Raw genomic sequence first — 20,807 nt, 5'->3', positions numbered from 1 at the left:
TTGATGGTCTACTGGGGGGCAGTAGACACATTATTGGCCCCCAGTAGACTTTGATACGAGGGACATGGATCACTATAATGTGGTGTTTTGATAAGTTACATGTTGTTTTCTGTGTATTAAAGTCAAATTATCTGTGAATCCTATAAAAAGGTGCATTTTTGGTGGTCTATTGGGAGGCAGTAGAAACATTAGACTTTGTATTGGGGGGCAATAATATGATTACTGGGGGGCAGTAATATGATTATAAATTGATCAATTGTTCCTGTAGTGTATTCATTTTGGTTTTGGGAGTTCATACAATTCACTGGGCGTCAATAATATGATTTTTCGGAGGCAATAATATGATTACTGGGGGGCAGTAATATGATTACTGGGGGGCAATAATAGCCGGATTCTGGAATCCGGTCACTGGTCGTCGAAATCCGGTCACCGTTCTCCGAAGTCCAGTCACCGTTCCCCGGAGTCCGGTCACCGGTTGCCGGAGTCTGGTCGCCGGAGACTGCGCCGGCCACTAGTCACCGTAGCACAACAAGGTGGAAGGTGAGTTCTCCCTCTAAGTGAGAAAGAAGGAGAGGGCAAAAAAGTCTTAAAAAAAAAAGAAAAAAGAATTAATTGGGTAAAGGGGAAATAATCCCTTAGAGCATCTGCAACAGAGTAGCTAAATTTAATTTTTAGCTATATTTAACTATTTTTGAAGCAAAATTCAACTCCAACAGACTAGCTATAGCTTAGCTATATTTAACTTTAGCTAAATTGGCTAGCTATATTTAGCTAGAGAATCCTACATAGCTAAAGCAAAAGTTATATTTCTCTCTCCTCTTTTGTCCACATGTCAGTTTACGATTCGATGAAACATAATATATCACTTACAAATAGCTATCATTGATGGAGCAACATTGTTAAATCAATAATTATATTTCACAAGTTTAGCTAAATTTAACTAAAAAATAAATTCTACTGTTGGAGATGCTCGAGTGTTTTGGGTAAATGGGGTTAAAAAACAGTTGGTGGAGCAAGTGGGCAATTTTTAGCCTAAAATCGGGTAAATGATCATTTTCCCTTAACTAAATGCATACCTTCACTTAAATTTCTTTATGCATTTTCTAGTTTGATTGTGGAGTGTATATATCCTAAACTATATACAACAAGTTGCAGATAACCAAGAAGTCAAGGATAGAAGAGTTTAGGTAGAAAATGTGCTATAAAATTGGAAAGGAAATCAAAGAAAGCCTCAAGCACATGAGAAAATTTTGTTGGAGAAACTTCTTCATCATGAGAAGACCTGGAATTTAAAGCAACTTATATGGGGAAGCAGCAAAGCCATAAAAAAAATATATATTGTTTAAGTTTCATTCTGTAAAATGTGTAAATAAATTTTGGGATGTTATTATATAAATGAGTAGTTTATTAGAAAAGTCAAGATGAAATGTAATAGTTCTCTATTTCTTTGTATATTTCACAACCTCAAAAAAATATTATTTATATAGCAAAGACGTGAGCATAAATAGAAAAAAGTATGGGGTTGATTATCCATGAAGATAGAATTGATTCAATTCAAAAACAAAGAGAATCAGAGCTCGTTTCGAACGAAGAGGAAACCAGATCTACCAAACTAAACTAAACGAAAAACATATCTAGGTCTAAGTGAAGGGTATTTTAGTAAAATATCATTTAACAAAAAATCTTGAAAATAAACAAAATTAAGGCCGCATGGGTTTGTGCCTTGCGCATGGGTAATTTGATATACCGCATGAATTTCCTCAAAACAGGGTATGCGCACGGGAAAAGTTGGGCTGAGTTTGTAGTTTGTGGTAATTTGCTATAGATAAAATTGGTTGGGACCGCAATAATAGTTTGGGCTGTTGAATGAAATTGACCGGCACCGCGGGGTAATGAATGAAATTGTTAGAACCTTGGTCAAATGACCATAATAATAATGGATGAAGTTGACTGACACCGCAACCGCGAGATTGCATAGCTTAGGTTGTGGCTGTTACCAAATTAGGCCAAGGTCGACCGGTAAACCTAGATTGAAGTTTGACTAACCTGCCAAACCTAAGACCATGGTTGGTTCACGGATATGAGGAATCAGGAAAGGAAAGTCATTCATTTCCTTTGTTTGGCAGGCGCAAACTTTGGAAGTATTTTCTTGACAGAAGGGAAAATAGGGGGGAAAGATCATTCTTTTCAGACTCCATGGGATTGATTTTTCCTTCTCCTTTCCCAGCATTTATTATGAAAATTTTAAACTACAATATTCCTGCTCAAATGTGCTATTGTCAAAATTGGTGTACTTTTAAATTTTCATGATGTTATTTTTAGGGTTAAATACTGCTTACTCCCTATACTTATAGGGTTCCATCGTTTCAGTCCCTGACATTCGAATTTCACCTAAAAAGTCCATGAACTCCCAATTTCCTCCCAATTGGTCACTGTCGTCAAGCATCCGTCAAAAACTCCGTTATCTTTCCCTAAAACGTCTATTATACCCTCATTTACTTTTTAAAAAAAATCTCTTCCTCTTTTTTTTTTTTTTTCCTTTTTACCTCTTCTTCTTCTTCCGACTCTCTTGCCTCCTTCTGTTCATCTCCTCATCAAAATGGTTCCAATCCACAGACCTTTTAGAGGTGAAATGAAAAAAAGAAATAAAAGAGAGAGAACAAATAAATTAAAAAAAACAAAGTAAGTGAGGGCATAATAGACATTTTCGACAACTTTAACATAAAATTTTAATGACAGGGACTAATTGGGAGGAAATTGAGAGTTCAAGGACTTTTTAGGTGAAATTTGAAGGTCAGAGACTGAAACGATGAAACCCTATAAGTATAGGGAGTAAACAATATTTAATCCTTATTTTTATTTTAAAATATAAGGGTATTATTGAAACATAGATGTATTTTTGCCTTTCCTTTACTGCACCAATCAAACACCGGAAGGGAAATCAAATGGTCTTTTATGAATGCTTTCTCTGCTTTACAAAATATAGGAAATGAAACCTGACAGGAATTTTTACCCATCCCCATGGAAAAGACAATGGAAGTAATATTCCTTCCGTCAACCAAACAAGTCTTAAGTGTTCATCAAGTTTACAAAATCCATTAATCCCAGGAGTCAAAGAAAATTTATGGAATTCAAAGTCGCAGAGAATAAAAGTTGGGATAATCAGCTTGAATGCATGGTTATGAATTTTAATTCCCAAGTTAGTCATTACTTCGTTCAAATGCATATAACCGTTTTGGTTCTCAAGTTTGAATTCTTATAGTCAATACAATCTCGATAGTTACAGGCAAGAATGCATGGTTTTGAGTTTTGGTTCCCAAGTTAGCTGTTACTCCATTCAAATGCATGTAACCGTGCTTTTGTTCCGAAAAGAGATGCGGCTGTGTTGAAGAGACAATTATTTCACTTGCAAACATCTCAAGTTTCAATTGTTGTAGTCATATACGGTCTCGACAGTTATAGCCAACAATGCACATTTATGAGTTTTGATTCCCAAGTTAGCTGTTACTCCATTCAAATGCATGTAATCGTGGTTTGGTTCTCAAATTTCAATTCTTTTAGTCATATACGGTCTCGACAGTTACTGCCAAAAATACGCGGTTATGAATTTTAATTCCCAAGTTAGCCATTACTCCATTCAAATGCATGTAACCGCGCGTGCTTTGGTTCTCAAGTTTCAATTCTTATGGTCATATACGGTCTTGACATTTACTGTCAAGAATGCGCGGTTATGAGTTTTAATTCCCAAGTTAGCCGTTACTCCATTCAAATGCATGTAACCGTGCTTTGGTTCTCATGTTTCGATTCTTATAGTAATATAAGGTCACGACAGTTATTGCCAAAAATGCGCGGTTATGAGTTTTGATTCCCAAGTTAGCTGTTACTCCATTCAAATTCATGTAACCGTACTTTGGTTCTCAAGTTTCAATTCTTGTAGTCATATACGGTCTCTATAGTTACTGCCAAGAATACGCGGTTATGAGTTTTAATTCCCAAGTTAGCTATTACTCCATTCAAATGCATGTAACTGTGCTTTGATTCTCAAATTTCAATTCTTGTAGTCATATACGGTCTCAACAGTTACTACAAAGAATGCACGGTTATGAGTTTTATTCGTGCTATGGTTCTCAAGTTTGAATTCTTGTAGTCAATACAGTCTCGATAGTTATAGCCAAGAATGCATGTTTATGAGTTTCAATTACCAAGTTAGTTGTTACTCTATTCAAATGCACGTAACTGTATTTTGGTTCTCAACTTTGAATTCTTATAATCGATCAATACGGTCTCGACAGTTACAGCCGAGATTGTATATTTTATTTATTCAGTAGTTTTATCTTTCACTATAAAAAAGACCATAGACATCTTCGCTAGATGTGCTCGACCAAACGCTCAACGCGATTATACATATTATCTCAATAACTTGTCAACATTTCAACATAATTATCAGGCTTTACTTGTTCTATCTTACTGTTTTTCTTTACCGGTATTTATCTATCTTTCCTGCACTTTATATACCTACAATTTATCTTCTTGCTTGTTATTATCATGCACTATATTTTATGCACTTTACGTTCATGCAATTTCTTTACTTGCATCCACTTTTCTGCTATTTACTTCCTCCCATTTAATTATGCTTTATTGTATGCAAAAATTAAGGAAATCATAAAAATTATTGTCATAAATACTTTCACATCAATCACCCACATCACAAAGATTCCAGCTACTAAGGCCGATCCGTGTTAAAATTTTATATCCAAGATAGAGATAACCCCGCAGTTGAGATCAATCATATATTCTTCGGTCCACAATATATCAGTTAATTAGAAGTCAGATTAATGCAAGATCAAGAACCATAACAAAAGCTCGCCTAGCCTCGAGTTGGCACGACCGTGCACATGTCACTAAGCCAAAAGAACACTTGTAAACCAAAAAACCTTCAACCAAGTGACACGTGGTTGAGACAATTTTTGAGCAAACAGTATCAAAATAATTATAAGTTCTATTTTCATTTTGTTAGGTGTCAAAAGAAGTATAAGATCTATGTATAAAACTGGGCAACTTCTTTGAGCAAATCATCATATTGTTTCCATGTTCTTCTGGATATTTTTCTTTTTGTTTGAACAATTCAGGATACTTTTCTATAGTTGAGTTTATCAGAAGATCATTGGGTGTTGTTGTTTGAGCAAATCATCATATTGTTTCCACGTTTTTCAGGATATTTTTCCTTTTTTTTTTATCATATTTTTCACGAGATCTCAGTCCACAACATGGGGCCCAAATAAAAGGCCCACAAAAATCTGTCTCTTCTTTCTCAGAGCAGGACCGCAGAGACAAGTTAACACCACCCCCCCCCCCCGGTCTGTTGAAAGTTCAAATTAGTCCTGTTGCTTCCTCCTCCTCCGCTCCACCATGGAAACCCTAGCCGCCGTCAGCTCCCGTCAGCTGACGTCAACTCTCGCATTGCCGTCCACCATCACCGTCAATTTCAACGGCCGAGTCTGCAGCTCTCTACCTCTGCTTCGCTCCACTGCGCGTGTCCGTTCACTCAGATGCTCCGCTATTTCGTCTCTTTCAGTAGGTACAATGCTCTCTTCAATTTCTGGACTCCGTTGATGTTCGTGTTTCGATTTACATTAGAAATGTACATTTTGCTGCCATGAGCTGAGTAGTGAGCTCAGTTCAGAATTCAAAATTGAAGAAAAATGATGTATGGAGTTCTTGTGAAAAATTTGGTTATAGCACTGGAAATATGTTTAAAGTATTCTAATGTGAGGTTTGATTGGAATGCTGCTACAGCTGAGCAGTCAGAGAGGTTTTTCGACTCTTCGAAAAATGGGAATTTAATTCCTTTATACCGAAGTATATTTTCGGATCACTTAACTCCTGTGCTTGCTTACCGGTGTCTGGTTAAGGAGGATGATAGAGACGCTCCGAGTTTTCTTTTTGAGGCAGTTGATCCGGGTTTCAAGGACTCCAATGTTGTAAGATTCTTCAGTCTTTTTGCACATTTGTGTTTGTTTTTTATGTCACCTGACTTAGGCCTCATCAAAAAGCCCGCGGATCAAGTGGGCCGATGGAGGCCCGCCGGCCCGGAGGGCTTTTAGTTCGGCCCGGCCCGTCAAAAAACCCGCAAAAGCCCGCCTTGGTGGGCCGAGGGCCGGCCCGCCTAAAGCCCGCAAAAACCCGGCCCGGCCCGCTAAAGGCCCGTAAAATATTATATATATATATATATATTTGTAGTTATGTGTGTGTGTGTTTATAAATATATATACACACACATAGATATATATATTTGTGTGTGTTTATATATATATATGTGTGTGTGTGTGTGTGTGTTTATATATATGTATATATATTTATATATGTGTGTGTGTTTATATATATAATATATATATAGAGATATATATATATATGTGTGTGTTTATATATATAATATATATATATAGAGATATATATGTGTGTGTGTGTGTTTATATATATGTATATATATATATATATATATATTTATATGTGTGTGTGTGTTTATATATATATAATATATATAGATATATATATATATATGTGTGTGTGTGTGTGTTTATATAGAGGATATATATATAGATATATATATATATATATATGTGTTTGTGTTTGTTTATATATATAATATATATATATAGAGATATATATATGTGTGTGTGTGTGTTTATATATATGTATATATATTTATATATGTGTGTGTTTATATATATAATATAATAATATATATATAGATATATATATATATATATATGTGTGTGTGTGTGTGTGTGGAACTTCTTATACTTCTATTATTCTATATAGAATATGTGCATATATATATATTCTACATATCGGTAATCGGTTGACCAATTAGATCGGGTTCAAAACTATGGTGAAATTGACTAAATTTTTAACCACACGCATTATTTATTGTAATAAACTCATCCAACGGTCGGTTTTTCCATTTTCTTTGAATTGATAGGGGTTGCTCTTTGGAGTGTATGATATATAAATATAGGTTTATAAGAGTAACTAAGTTTGACCTAGTTGATCGAATTCGAAACAATAACGAAATTGGCTAGATTTTCTATAATCACCATAAAACATTACAATCTCTCCATCGAGCGGTTGGTTTCTCCGAATTCATTTTCTACTTCATGGTTGCTTTAGAATGAACCTAAACAATTTAAATGCAATGTATAAGTCATACAACTAAAGGAATAAAATTGGTATACACCAATGTGTTTGTAATTAAAATTAATTTTTTTATCTTATGTCCACGCACATCCATCGATGGAATATATACAAACGTGATGTGAAAAAATAAGCAAGTTTTCGCGGTTGCCACGCCATCGGTCAACCAATAAAACATATAAGTGACTACGGTTGACCAATCCGATCGGATTCGAAAATATGGTGAAATTGGCTAAATTTTTTACCACACTCATAATTTATTGTAATAAACTCATCCAACGGTCGGTTTTTTCATTTTCTTTGAATTGATAGGGGTTGCTCTTTGGAGTGTATGATATATAAATATAGGTTTATAAGAGTAACTAAGTTTGACCTAGTTGATCGAATTTGAAACAATAACGAAATTGGCTAGATTTTCTATAATCACCATAAAACATTACAATCTCTCCATCGAGCGGTTGGTTTCTCCGAATTCATTTTCTACTTCATGGTTGCTTTAGAATGAACCTAAACAATTTAAATGCAATGTATAAGTCATACAACTAAAGGAATAAAATTGGTATACACCAATGTGTTTGTAATTACAATTAATTTTTTTTATCTTATGTCCACGCACATCCATTGATGGAATATATACAAACGTGATGTGAAAAAATAAGCACGTTTCGCGGTTGCCACGTCATCGGTCAACCAATAAAACATATAAGTGACTACGGTTGACCAATCCGATCGGATTCGAAAATATGGTGAAATTGGCTAAATTTTTTACCACACTCATAATTTATTGTAATAAACTCATCCAACGGTCGGTTTTTTTCATTTTCTTTGAATTGATAGGGGTTGCTCTTTGGAGTGTATGATATATAAATATAGGTTTATAAGAGTAACTACGTTTGACCTAGTTGATCGAATTCGAAACAATAACGAAATTGGCTAGATTTTCTACAATCACCATAAAACATTACAATCTCTCCATCGAGCGGTTGGTTTCTCCGAATTCATTTTCTACTTCATGGTTGCTTTAGAATGAACCTAAACAATTTAAATGCAATGTATAAGTCATACAACTAAAGGAATAAAATTGGTATACACCAATGTGTTTGTAATTAAAATTATTATTTTTTATCTTATGTCCACGCACATCCATCGATGGAATATATACAAACGTGATGTGAAAAAATAAGCACATTTCGCGGTTGCCACGCCATCGGTCAAACAATAAATCATATAAGTGACTACGGTTGACCAATCCGATCGGATTCTAAAATATGGTGAAATTGGCTAAATTTTTTACCATACTCATAATTTATTGTAATAAACCCATCCAACGGTCGGTTTTTCCATTTTCTTTGAATTGATAGGGGTTGCTCTTTGGAGTGTATGATATATAAATATAGGTTTATAAAAAATTAGTGTCTTTAAAAATTTATTTATCAATAAATTAGTATGTATATATAAATATAGATTTTTTTGGGTACAATATAGTTATATAGATCTATTATCTTTGGTTGTATTTGATCATTATCCATTGAATTTCCAAAGCTTGATTAAAAAAAAAAACTTGTGTCTTTAAATATTTATTTATAAATAAAGCCCGCAAGGCCCGGCCCAAAAAAGCCCGCAAGGCCAAGCCCGGCCCTGCCCGAAAAAGCCCGCAAGGCCCGCTTTATATGAACGGGCTTGGATCCTTTGATTTTTAATAAAGCCCGGCTCGGCCCGTTGACGACCCCTAACCTGACTCTCATTTTATACAGTACTGGATCATATTTGTTAGGGGCGGTACAGTATTATTGGAGCGCAACCAACTATTGAGATCGTAGCAAAAGAGAACATGGTTACAGTTATGGACCATAGAGAAGGGCGTAGGACAGAGGAGATTGTGGAGGATCCAATGACTGTTCCTCAGAGAATCACGGAGGGATGGATGCCGCAACGTCTTGATGAGATGCCAGAAGCATTTTGTGGTAAGAGAAGTGCATGGATAACAAACTTGAATTTTACTCATAGTGTTCATATCTTAATATCACCACCCCTCTTGTGGTGTTAGATACTTGTCACGTGGTGATGAATTTCTTCCCGAAGAACACATATTTTTGTTTGTTTGTTTCCTCTTAGTTTGTGTCTAAGTTCTAAATTATGCAGATACAAGTTCTGGTCAGTCTGTTTTGCATGTACTTTTTTGTTGACAGAAATTCTATATATTATTTGACGTTATGGATTCTTACAGAAGTCAATTTTTTGCGTTGTCTAGCTTTTGAAATGACTAATTGGTGTTAAATCTTTGATCAGGTGGATGGGTTGGTTACTTCTCTTATGATACAGTGCGTTATGTGGAGAAGAAAAAGCTGCCATTCAGTGGTGCACCACCAGATGACAGAAATCTTCCTGATCTTCATCTTGGCCTGTATGATAGTGTGATAGTGTTTGATCATGTGGAGAAGGTACTTTGATCTATGACCGATTATTTTTCTTTATGTACAAGTTTTGACTCTAATTTATAGTTGATAACTTTTTATTTCTTGTCACTATAGGTAAATTTTATTTAGTGGCACTAGCTGCCTTGATTTCTGTGTACTTGGATTTTCATGCTAGAGTTCAATACCTTTGTCCAATTTACTCACTGAAACATAGTGAGATGAAGAATGAATAATTTGATACCATACCTAAATTTAAATGCAAGTCAGTATAACATATCTGCTCGTTAAAAAGAGCTTCTTCCTTCGCAATTACTCTTATTCATACATTCTTCATATATTTAAGATCATTGTTTTTTCAATATTTTTGAAGTAGTCCATGGTTTTCCTTAAAGAAAAAAAGAATTCCATGGTAAAACAAATTATTTAATCCATTAATAAAACTAGGAGAATGAGCTACTTGCATTCTTTTAGTTGTAAATTTGCATTTGAACATATTGGTTGCTATGCTCTCTGAGTATAACCATTTTATTTGTTAATCTTGTGACTATAGAAAGCACATGTAATTCACTGGGTGCAATTAGATCGGTATTCTTCAGTTGAGGAGGCCTTCAATGATGGGATGAATAGATTGGAAACACTGGTATCTAGAGTGCATGACATTATCACGTTAGTAATCAATTCTTCCTGTTTCTTTCTATTTTCAAGTGTTTCTTCTTCTATCCTACCTTCCACTAAGCCACCGTTTCAGTTAAAAAAGAAATATATATATATATATATATATATATATATATAAAATAAATGAATGAATAAATATATTAAAATAAAGAAAAAAAGAATATTACTGCTATGGCCTGGATAGCAATAGAGTTATGCCACAGCATGTGTTGGGAGGTCATAGCTGAGGACATGGCAGCATTTTGTGGTTGCCATGGTCATCAGAAAAAAAAAAAAAAATTTAAGGTTTGGCTCATAAAAGTTTGAAGGTACTTTTCAATGTTAAGGGTGAACTAATCTATTTTGAAGGAAAATTAAGTTAGTGCTGGTTGGGATTTGAGTATAAAGTGTGCTAGAGTACAATCACTTTTTTTTTTGTGTGATTTTTTGGGTGTTTTACAAATGCATGATTTTCAACTGTCCTTTTTCGGCTTGAGGCTGCCTGAGGGCAGGGGAAAAAATTGTTGTTCCTGTTGTAGTAAATAGGTAAAATGTCTATATCATGGAGTATGCACTTAAGAAGTGGAGAATGTGTGGTTTGTATGGAATGCACATTGAGAGGTAGAGAAATTGTGTAGCAAATATACTAATGTATGTAGGGCAAATTTACACTACTTTGTAACCCTATATAAACCCCCTCAATATGAGAAGAAGACTCACCAATTCACTCTTCAGTTTCTCTGAAACACGTTATCAGCACGAAATTGCTCTAGAATTAGAATCGAAATCGATTAGAGTAGTGAAAGTTCATGATCCGAACTAGGTCATTTTACCAACCTTACAAGAAACCCCCAAATCCTATCACATATCAAAGCCCTTGATCCCAGAAGCTCAGAACCGGTTTCAGAACCCCCAGAACCGGCCGGAAACCTGCCGAACCGGCTGCCGGAAGTTCTGAACCGCTGTCAGAGTGCTGCCGAGCCCCTGCCGAGTGCTGCCGAGCCCCTGCCGAAGTGCTGCCGAGCCCCTGCCGAAGTGCTGCCGACAGCCCCTGCCTACCCCCTGCAGACCCCCTGCGCAGCAGCTGCCGAGTATCTGCCGAGCCCCTGCCTACCCCCTGCCTACCCCCTGCGCAGCAGCTGCCGAGCACCTGCCGAGCCATCTGCCGAGCACCTGCCGAGCAGCCTGCCTAGCACCTGCGCAGCAGCTGCCGAGCTGCTGCCAAGCAGCTGTCGACACATCTGTCGAGCGACTTTCCGACAACTTTCCGGCGACTTTTCCGGCGACTTTTCGGACACTTTTCCGGCGACTTTTCTGACACTTTTCCGGCGACTTTCGGGACACTTTTCCAGCGACTTTCGGACACTTTTCCGGCGACTTTCGGGACACTTTTCCGGCGACTTTCGGACACTTTTCCGGCGACTTTCCGGACATTTTTCCGGCGACTTTCCGGACACTTTTTCCGGTCAATTCTTAAGGTAAACTTTTCTAAAAGTTCCCGTTTTTGAAGTTTTTATTATTTTTCTCTTCTTTTCACGGGGACTTCCAACATCCCTTATTCTACCCCCCTTTCTTCTTCATAGGGGAGACCAAAAAGGCCGAACTGTGGGGGTTCGTGCTCACTCCAAGCTTGGAGCTTGTAGAGTCCTCCAAACTTAGAATTTGTTGAGAAGAAAACAATCGACCACATACATCATTGTTTCGATTTAATCCAAAACCCCTCTTGGAATCAAGATTTTCTTGGAAGCGACTACGCTCAGAAAATCCCTAATTTCTTGAAAGCGATTACGCTCAGAAAGTTTATAGTTTTTCGTGGTAGCCTTTTTCGCTCCGAAACTAACCCTATTTTCTTGTTGTTCTTCAGGATGAGTAACCTGAACAAGTTGAGCTTCAACCCACTAGGGACAACAGGCGCAGGATACCACAGGTGGATCCGTGATATGCGCCAGCATCTTAAGGCTGATGGGATCCTGAGTACGATCCAAGAGCCAAGTCAGGACGTGCTTACTCCTCAACAAGCTCTTGCTTTTGAAGCAAATAGAGCAAAGAGAGAGGCTAATGAAGCAAAAGCCATCATTCTCATGACAAGGCACATGAATGACGCGCTCCAAAATGAGTACCTCAATGAGGAAGACCCAAGAAAGCTATGGGTAGAACTCGAGCAGCGTTTTGGCAACGTCCGTGATTCCCTGCTTCCCGACTTAGAAGAGAGATGGCAAAGCCTCCGCTTCTGTGATTTCAAGACAGTTCTTGACTACAATTCGGAAGCACTTCGTATCAAGTCTATGATGGAATTCTGTGGACATCAAATCACTGATACGATGTTGATCGAGAAAACTCTCTCTACCTTCCCTGTCTCTGCATTAATGATAGCTAAAAACTATCGAATTGATATCAATGCTAGACGCATCACAAGATTTCATGAGCTAATTGGTGTCATGAACGTAGCTGAAAAGCACGACAACATACTTGTGAAGAACTATAACTCTAGACCCGTGGGAACCAAGTCAATTCCGGAGTCTAATTATAGTCGCACCTCCAAGAGAGGACGCAAGGAGCGAAACCCTAAAAGTAGGGATAACTATGGACGTTCTGGTCCATATTTTCGCCCTAAAGAGGAAGGAAACCGCCAAGATAGGCGTGCACGGAACCGTGGAGGTAAACGTGTGAAGAGAGAGCGAGGCCAAGCCTCCGGTTATGGTGGTAACACCACCAATGGAAACAACCGTTTTCAAAGTGCTCCTAAAGCACCTCGATCAAGGGAACCTGACCATAATGATGCTTGTCTCCGATGTGGACTACCTGGACATTGGGCAAGGGCATGTAAAGCATCCCAGAATGTTGCAAACGCGTACAAAATGTATCGTGAAGCAAGGGAGGCAAATTACATGGAACAAGAAGATCAAGATGGCAATCTCGATCTAAGGGTGGAAGACGACAAAAATCAAAACCCAGAAACTGGCGATTTTGATTAAGTCTTCTCATTTTCCAAGAGATGTAGGCAATCGCCACATTATCCTATAGTAGATGCCAATGGGATTAATCTTTCTTCAAAAGTAGGCGTACTCAATGTGATTGTGATGTCTAGGAAGGTTTTGAGATAATTGGTACTTAAGCGAGCCTTTGCTCCACCAACATCTCTCTACTCACCTGGTCACCTTTGCATTGGAATTACCGAAAGAAGTTAGACAACTACCATTGCTTTGCATTAACTAAGTTTATTGGATTACGCTTTCTTTGATGAAATAAATGATGATGTAATTCCGTTTGGCTTATTAATAAAAGTTGAGTTCTTTCATTTATGACTCCTTTTTAATTACGAGCTTTTCTCTTAAGGAATGGATGAACTACAATGTCTCGCAGATAGTGCGACTACGCACACCATTCTACGACATAGGCAATTATTCTTGGAGATGTTGCCTACATATTCCACTGTGACTACGATGGCTGGGCCATCAGGTTTAGTTCAAGGACATGGAATGGCACAATTCCTATTGCCAAATGGCACCTTGATTAAAGTCACTGAAGCTCTCTATGCTCCTAAGGCAAATCGAACCTTATTGAGTTTTAAAGATTTAAGAGCCAACGGATTCCATGCGGAAACGCATACTGAGAACGGAAAAGAGTTACTTTGCATTACCTCTAATGATTGCGGACGAAAGCGCATCTTAGAGAAACTTATGTGTCAATCTAGTGGACTTTATGTCACTACAATTCGACCAATTGAATCCAATAATGTCATAAGAGAAGATCTCTTGGATTCTGACACATATTGGCTTTGGCATGACCGACTAGGGCACCCTGGTCGTGATATGATGCTCCGTATACTAAAGACTTCACACGGACATCCATTCTTCAGAGTGAGAAGAAGCAAGAATCGAGAATTGATTCCTGGACTCAACAAGACCGCAACAATTGCAGCATCTGGTGCTGCAGCCGTCTTGGGGCGCCATAAGGCTGCCCAAGTCCCATGTAATGACACCAACCATGAGCATAACGCCATGATTGTTCCTCCCAATGGCTACAATGCCATAGAAGGAGATGTAGTCACACATTTTGCTTCTAATAGCGCTACAGACGCTCAGGCCCAACCAAAATCCTCATTGGTTGCTTCTAAGGCCCCTCGCTCATTTTGCAAAGCCTGTTCCTTCGGGAAATTAGGACCGAGACCGTCCTACGCAAAGGATCCTAAAATACTCATTCCGTTCTTACAGAGAATCCAAGGGGATATCTGTGGACCAATTCAACCATCATGCGGACCTTTCAAATACTTTATGGTATTGGTTGATGCGTCGACACGCTGGTCACATGTCGCGCTGTTGTCCACTCGAAATGCTGCTTATGCTAAACTCCTCGCCCAGATTATACGTCTACGGGCTCACTACCCTGACCATCCAATTAAGTCAATTCGACTTGATAATGCTGGGGAGTTTACATCGAAAACATTCGATGACTATTGCATGTCACTGGGGATTGATGTAGAACATCCAGTTCCCCATGTTCATACCCAAAATGGTCTCGCAGAAGCTGCTATCAAACGACTACAAATGATAGCACGGACATTGGTAATGCACACTAATCTTCCTGTTTCTGCTTGGGGATATGCAATATTACATGCAGCGACGCTAATTCGTCTACGACCCACTGCAACCCAATCTTACTCTGCGTTACAGCTAGTGACTGGGTACGAGCCTAATATCTCGCACTTACGCATTTTTGGGTGTACTATTTATGTGCCTATTACGCCGCCACAGCGTACTAAGATGGGTCCACAACGACGAATGAGCATTTATGTTGGATATGAATCTCCAACTATCGTCCGCTATCTTGAACCCTTGACAGGCGATCTCTTTACCGCTAGATTTGCGGATTGTCACTTTGATGAGACAGTCTTCCCATCATTAGGGGGAGATAAGAACACAAATGTTCAACAGGAACGACAGGAATTGTCGTGGTCTGTCCCCACTATGTCTCATCTCGATCCCCATAGCGCACAGTCCGAACTTGAAGTGCGAAGAATAATCGAGCTCCAGAACGTAGCAGACACTCTGCCTGATGCGTTTTCTGATATTGCTAAAGTGACGAGATCACACATACCTGCTGCAAACGTGCCTGCAAGGATTGATGTCCCGAATAATGGACATAACGCCACTCCTATAACGCCAGGAGATGGCACCATTGCTCAACATGGCAATAATGTGGCATCTATGGCTGCAGGTCCCGCAAGGAAGCGCGGTAGACCGATTGGTTCGAAGGATACTCGCCCTAGAAAAAGAGCGAATGAGGCACAAATAAATCCTTTGATCATCGATACTCAAAATCCATCCCATGAGAATGTTCCGGATTATGGTTATGTCCAAGAGACATCATTGGGGGACGCCTCAGTGTCAGAACCTATCCATGAGAACATAGAGATCTCTGTAAATTACACTAGTGTACATGGGACGTGGGAAAGAAACTCCATCATCATTGATGATGTATTCGCGTATTCAGTGGCGCGTGAGATTATTAAGACCGATGACATCGAACCACGCTCCGTTGATGAATGTCAACGTAGAGCTGATTGGCCAAAATGGAAAGATGCGATCCAGGCAGAACTTGATTCTCTAACGAAAAGAAAGGTATTTGGCAAAATTGTACCAATACCACCCAACACCAAACCAGTTGGTCACAAATGGGTATTCGTTAGAAAGCGTAATGAGAAAAACGAGATTGTAAGATACAAAGCTCGTCTCGTGGCGCAAGGCTTCTCACAACGCCCTGGAATCGACTACGAGGAGACCTACTCTCCCGTAATGGACGTTATTACGTTCCGCTACCTTGTCAGTTTGGTAGTTTCCGAAAAACTGAACATGCAGCTTATGGATGTGGTTACTGCATATCTATATGGGGATCTAGATACGGAGATATACATGAATATTCCAGATGGAATTCAACTACCCAAATCAAGTGGCTCTAATCCACGGAGCGCGTTTGCAATTAGATTGAAACGCTCACTATATGGATTAAAACAATCCGGACGGATGTGGTATAACCGTCTAAGTGACTACTTGATTGGTAAGGGATATGTCAATAACGAACTATGCCCATGTGTGTTCATAAAAAGGACAAGTTCCGGATTTTCAATAGTAGCGGTTTATGTCGATGACATGAACATAATTGGCACCCTTAAAGAGTTAAGGGAAACCGCTGAACACTTGAAATCCGAGTTTGAGATGAAAGATCTTGGGAAAACACGGTTTTGCCTCGGTTTAGAACTTGAGCACCGTAGAGATGGTATCCTGATTCATCAATCAGCTTATACCCAAAAGATGCTTAGGCGTTTCAACACTGACAAAATTAAGCCTTCAAGCACCCCAATGGTCGTCCGTAGTCTTGATCCAAAGAAGGATCCATTTCGTCCAAAAGATGACGATGAAGAAGTGCTAGAGGCAGAAGTGCCCTACCTAAGTGCAATAGGTGCATTATTGTACTTAGCACAATGCACGAGACCAGACATCTCATTCGCTGTGAACTTGCTAGCTAGATATAGCTCTGCGCCAACACGACGCCATTGGACTGGTGTTAAAGATATCTTTCGATACCTAAGTAGTACGATCGATATGGGCTTGTTCTATCCCTACAGAAAGAAGATGGATTCGGACCCATCAAGTGTCAGGAACGCCACACATGGTGGATTGCGTTCCCTCTCCCCATCCCAAAACGATATAAGCGTTTTGGAAGGTTTTGCTGATGCTGGGTACCTCTCTGACCCACACAAAGGTCGCTCCCAAACTGGTTATGTTTTCACCATGGGAAAAACCGCGATATCTTGGAGGTCTACAAAGCAGACCCTAGTCGCTACCTCTTCAAATCATGCAGAGATTATTGCTCTTCACGAAGCAGTTCGTGAATGTATATGGCTTCGATCCATAGTTACACATGTTCGAAGCAATTGTGGTTTGAAGTCTACCACAGATGAGCCAACGAGCATTTATGAAGATAATGCTGCTTGCATTGAACAAATGAAGCAAGGTTACATCAAAGGCGACAACACCAAGCACATATCGCCCAAATTCTTCTACAATCAGCAACAACAGAAGCTCCTCAAGATCAAAGTGAACCAGGTTCGATCTGAGGACAATGTGGCAGACTTGTTCACTAAGTCATTGCCCAAATCCACGTTCGAGAAACATGTGGCAAGAATTGGCTTGCGGAAATTATCTGAACTCCCATGATCGTTGTCATCAGGGGGAGGCACAGACATCAGGGGGAGATGTCTACATGTTCGTCTCAAAAGCGTGAAGGGTGTGTTGTGCTCTTTTTCCCTTTCGACCGAGGTTATTTTTATCCCACTGGGTTTTTGTTACTCGGCAAGGTTTTTAATGAGGCAACAAGAGAAGCACCATGTTATCCAGAAACAAACTCCACACTCAACGCGCGTTGTGCTCTTTTTCTCCTTCGACCAAGGTTGTTTTTCCCACAGGGTTTTATTACTTGGCAAAGTTTTTAACGAGGCAAATTAGAAGCGCACCTCCAAGACAATACTACTGACATGATATATCCAAGGGGGAGTGTTGTAGTAAATAGGTAAAATGTCTATATCATGGAGTATGCACTTAAGAAGTGGAGAATGTGTGGTTTGTATGGAATGCACATTGAGAGGTAGAGAAATTGTGTAGCAAATATACTAATGTATGTAGGGCAAATTTACACTACTTTGTAACCCTATATAAACCCCCTCAATATGAGAAGAAGACTCACCAATTCACTCTTCAGTTTCTCTGAAACAGTTCCATACTTTTCATCACATTATTTTTTATCTTAAGGTTGATGTAAGAAGTCAATTCCAGCCCGAGGCTGCCTGCAGGTTCAATAAAGTTACACACTCATCTATTTGGTGCTAAATTGGAGGATTCAAACATGACAAGTGAGGAATACAAGGAAGCAGTTTTGAAATCTAAAGAACACATCTTAGCTGGGGATATATTTCAGATAGTATTAAGTCAGCGCTTTGAAAGGCGAACATTTGCAGACCCATTCGAAATTTACCGATCGTTAAGGATAGTTAATCCGAGTCCATACATGACTTATTTACAGGTTTGCCTCCTTTTGAGTAAACCACTATTTGTTGATTCTTGTTTACCGTGCAATCTGATGTTATTTGATTACTTACTTCCTGTGATCAGGGTAGAGGCTGTATTCTGGTTGCTTCAAGTCCAGAAATTCTTACACGTGTTAAGAATGTAAGTCATGGAAATCCAAAAACCTCTGTCATCTGAGTTTTCGTCTTATTAATTTATTATGTGACATTGTTACTAGCTGGGTGCCTGGGTTATTATAGTGTTAGTCATATTGCTATGTTTATTTTCCTTTTGTTTTTCTATAACATTCTCATTATCTTTGGTTGTTTTCTTGGTTGTTAAGAGAGAACAATCACCAATCGACCTCTTGCTGGGACTGTTAGAAGAGGAAAAACACCTAAAGAAGATCTAATGTTGGAAAATCAGCTTTTGAATGATGAAAAGCAATGCGCAGAGCACATTATGCTTGTTGACTTGGGGAGGAATGATGTCGGGAAGGTTTATACTCTTTTCTCTCTGCTACTTTACTCTCCAGACTGTAAAATAGGCATAAATTGTTGTTTTCAGGTTGATAGAAATTCTATATCAGAGAGCCTTGATGTTTGAAATATTATAGTGATTTAATATTTATTACCATATCACAAAGTTCTCCACAAAGATCTGTTACTTTGGAGAAGTGTATCCTCTTTTCTATGGCATATTTGATTCTCTCTTCCTATGGCATTTGCTCTAGAGCTCCAGTTAAGCATGTTGTGGATTTTGTTTCTCTTTTTGGTTCTTGAAGCTGATAAAATAACAAATCAAACCCACTTCCTTTATGTATCCCCTTTCCCTAGACTTACAGCAAAAGAGGCAAACTTTATTATATTTTATAGGAGTATGGTAATTGCTAAACTTTCCATTCCAATGATATTAAATTTTAATTTTCTGAATTAGAATTTCATGTGTCTATTTTGCATCAAATTGGAGACTGAGCATTTGATGGTGTTAGTTCTTGACTTTAGGCCAACCATAGCATGAGAAGAGACACACCATAGATGGAGTGCCCTTTGATTTGCATAGAAATTTTTCAGTCTGATGTGTCTTTTCGAATTAAGGCAACATATTGCTGTACTACCCGTTAAAAACTGTTTCACCAAAAGAAAAAAAGAAAAAAACCCTTAAATCTGGCTCAGTAGGTTTGTGCGGGATCTGACCAGTTATTATCTCTCAAATTTTATTAATTTTTTTCTTTTCATTCTGCTATTTTATTGAGTATATAGTGGCCATTATCATATGCTTAATTCTTCTTGCAGGTCTCAAAACCTGGTTCTGTCAAAGTTGAGAAGCTCATGAACATTGAGCGTTATTCCCATGTCATGCACATAAGTTCTACTGTAAGTAATCTTCCTTTGCTACACACATAATAATCATGAGTGGCCTTTAGCCTATTTAAGAATCCACGTACTTGTATACAGTAGTTTTGCTCAATTTATTCTTGTGGAGTGGATATCAAGAATGTACACTGTATTTTCATCAGTTTGATGTCACCACTGAACTCAGCAATGAAATGAATTAACTCCACTGAACTCACCACTTTTCATGGTAGGTCACTGGAGAGTTGCTTGATCATTTAAGTAGCTGGGATGTTCTACGAACTGCATTGCCGGTTGGGACTGTCAGCGGAGCACCAAAGGTTTTCATCATGAGCCCTATTACACTTTTTTATTCTGCATTTATGCTTTCAAAGTTTCTAATTAATTGGTTGTTTGCCATTCATGTTGTGAGAAGTCACCTTAGTTAACTAACATTATCCTGTATGTGCTGAAGAGGATAAACCTATATAGTTGGAAATGAAGTCGTGGACTTGCAACAGATTTTGGGAACATGTAGTTGGTAGATTAGATATATAGGAACATGATATCGAGATTCCTATTCTGTCTTAGATGGACTTGCTTATGATTAGATTCATTCTTAAATGACTTCATTTTCAACTATGCAGGTAAAAGCCATGGAGCTGATTGATGAGCTGGAAGTGACTAGACGTGGTCCATACAGTGGCGGTTTTGGAGGAATTTCATTTTCTGGAAACATGGACATCGCCCTTGCTCTGAGAACTATTGTTTTCCCAACTAGCTTTCGATATGATACAATGTATTCATACAAGGACACAAATAAGCGGCGAGAGTGGGTTGCTCATCTCCAAGCCGGAGCTGGAATTGTGGCCGACAGTGTTCCAGCTGAGGAGCAGAGAGAGTGTGAGAACAAAGCTGCTGGTCTTGCACGGGCTATTGATCTTGCAGAGTCATCGTTTGTTGATAACTGAATAAATTTTTCTTCACTTTCAGATTCTGTTTTTTTATGCAATTCCGAGTTTGCCCAAGAATTGAGTGAGGAATTTTTCCGGATTTATAATGCAAGTTTAAAGAGAAAAGATATGATGTTAGGATTGTCTCAGATGCTGGAATGCGCTTAATCTTGACGACATAAAAAACAATGA

The 20,807-nt window shown here is 38.6% G+C and overlaps 1 protein-coding gene across 2 annotated transcripts; it reads left to right on the top strand.

Moving 5' to 3' along the window:
* Positions 1 to 5,394: 5,394 nt before the first annotated feature.
* Positions 5,395 to 20,764, top strand: LOC112186680 (anthranilate synthase alpha subunit 2, chloroplastic). 2 transcript variants are annotated; one of them, XM_024325177.2, is made up of 11 exons: positions 5,395 to 5,578; positions 5,797 to 5,981; positions 8,969 to 9,158; positions 9,484 to 9,635; positions 10,162 to 10,277; positions 18,098 to 18,344; positions 18,434 to 18,490; positions 18,674 to 18,826; positions 19,624 to 19,704; positions 19,917 to 20,003; positions 20,310 to 20,764. In XM_024325177.2, the coding sequence occupies exons 1-11, from the start codon at positions 5,410 to 5,412 to the stop codon at positions 20,631 to 20,633; spliced, it is 1,761 nt and encodes a 586-aa protein (XP_024180945.1). In that variant the 5' UTR covers positions 5,395 to 5,409; the 3' UTR covers positions 20,634 to 20,764. The 2 variants fall into 2 exon arrangements, with proteins under 2 accessions (XP_024180945.1, XP_024180946.1); XM_024325178.2 differs by lacking the exon at positions 5,395 to 5,578 and having other exon boundaries at positions 5,853 to 5,981; positions 8,980 to 9,158.
* Positions 20,765 to 20,807: the final 43 nt, after the last annotated feature.

This window comes from Rosa chinensis, chromosome 2 (assembly GCF_002994745.2).
Source record: "Rosa chinensis cultivar Old Blush chromosome 2, RchiOBHm-V2, whole genome shotgun sequence".
NCBI classification, from domain to species: domain Eukaryota; kingdom Viridiplantae; phylum Streptophyta; class Magnoliopsida; order Rosales; family Rosaceae; genus Rosa; species Rosa chinensis.
Note: the sequence above shows the minus strand (reverse complement) of the source record. Positions and strands in the feature narration are given on the sequence as shown.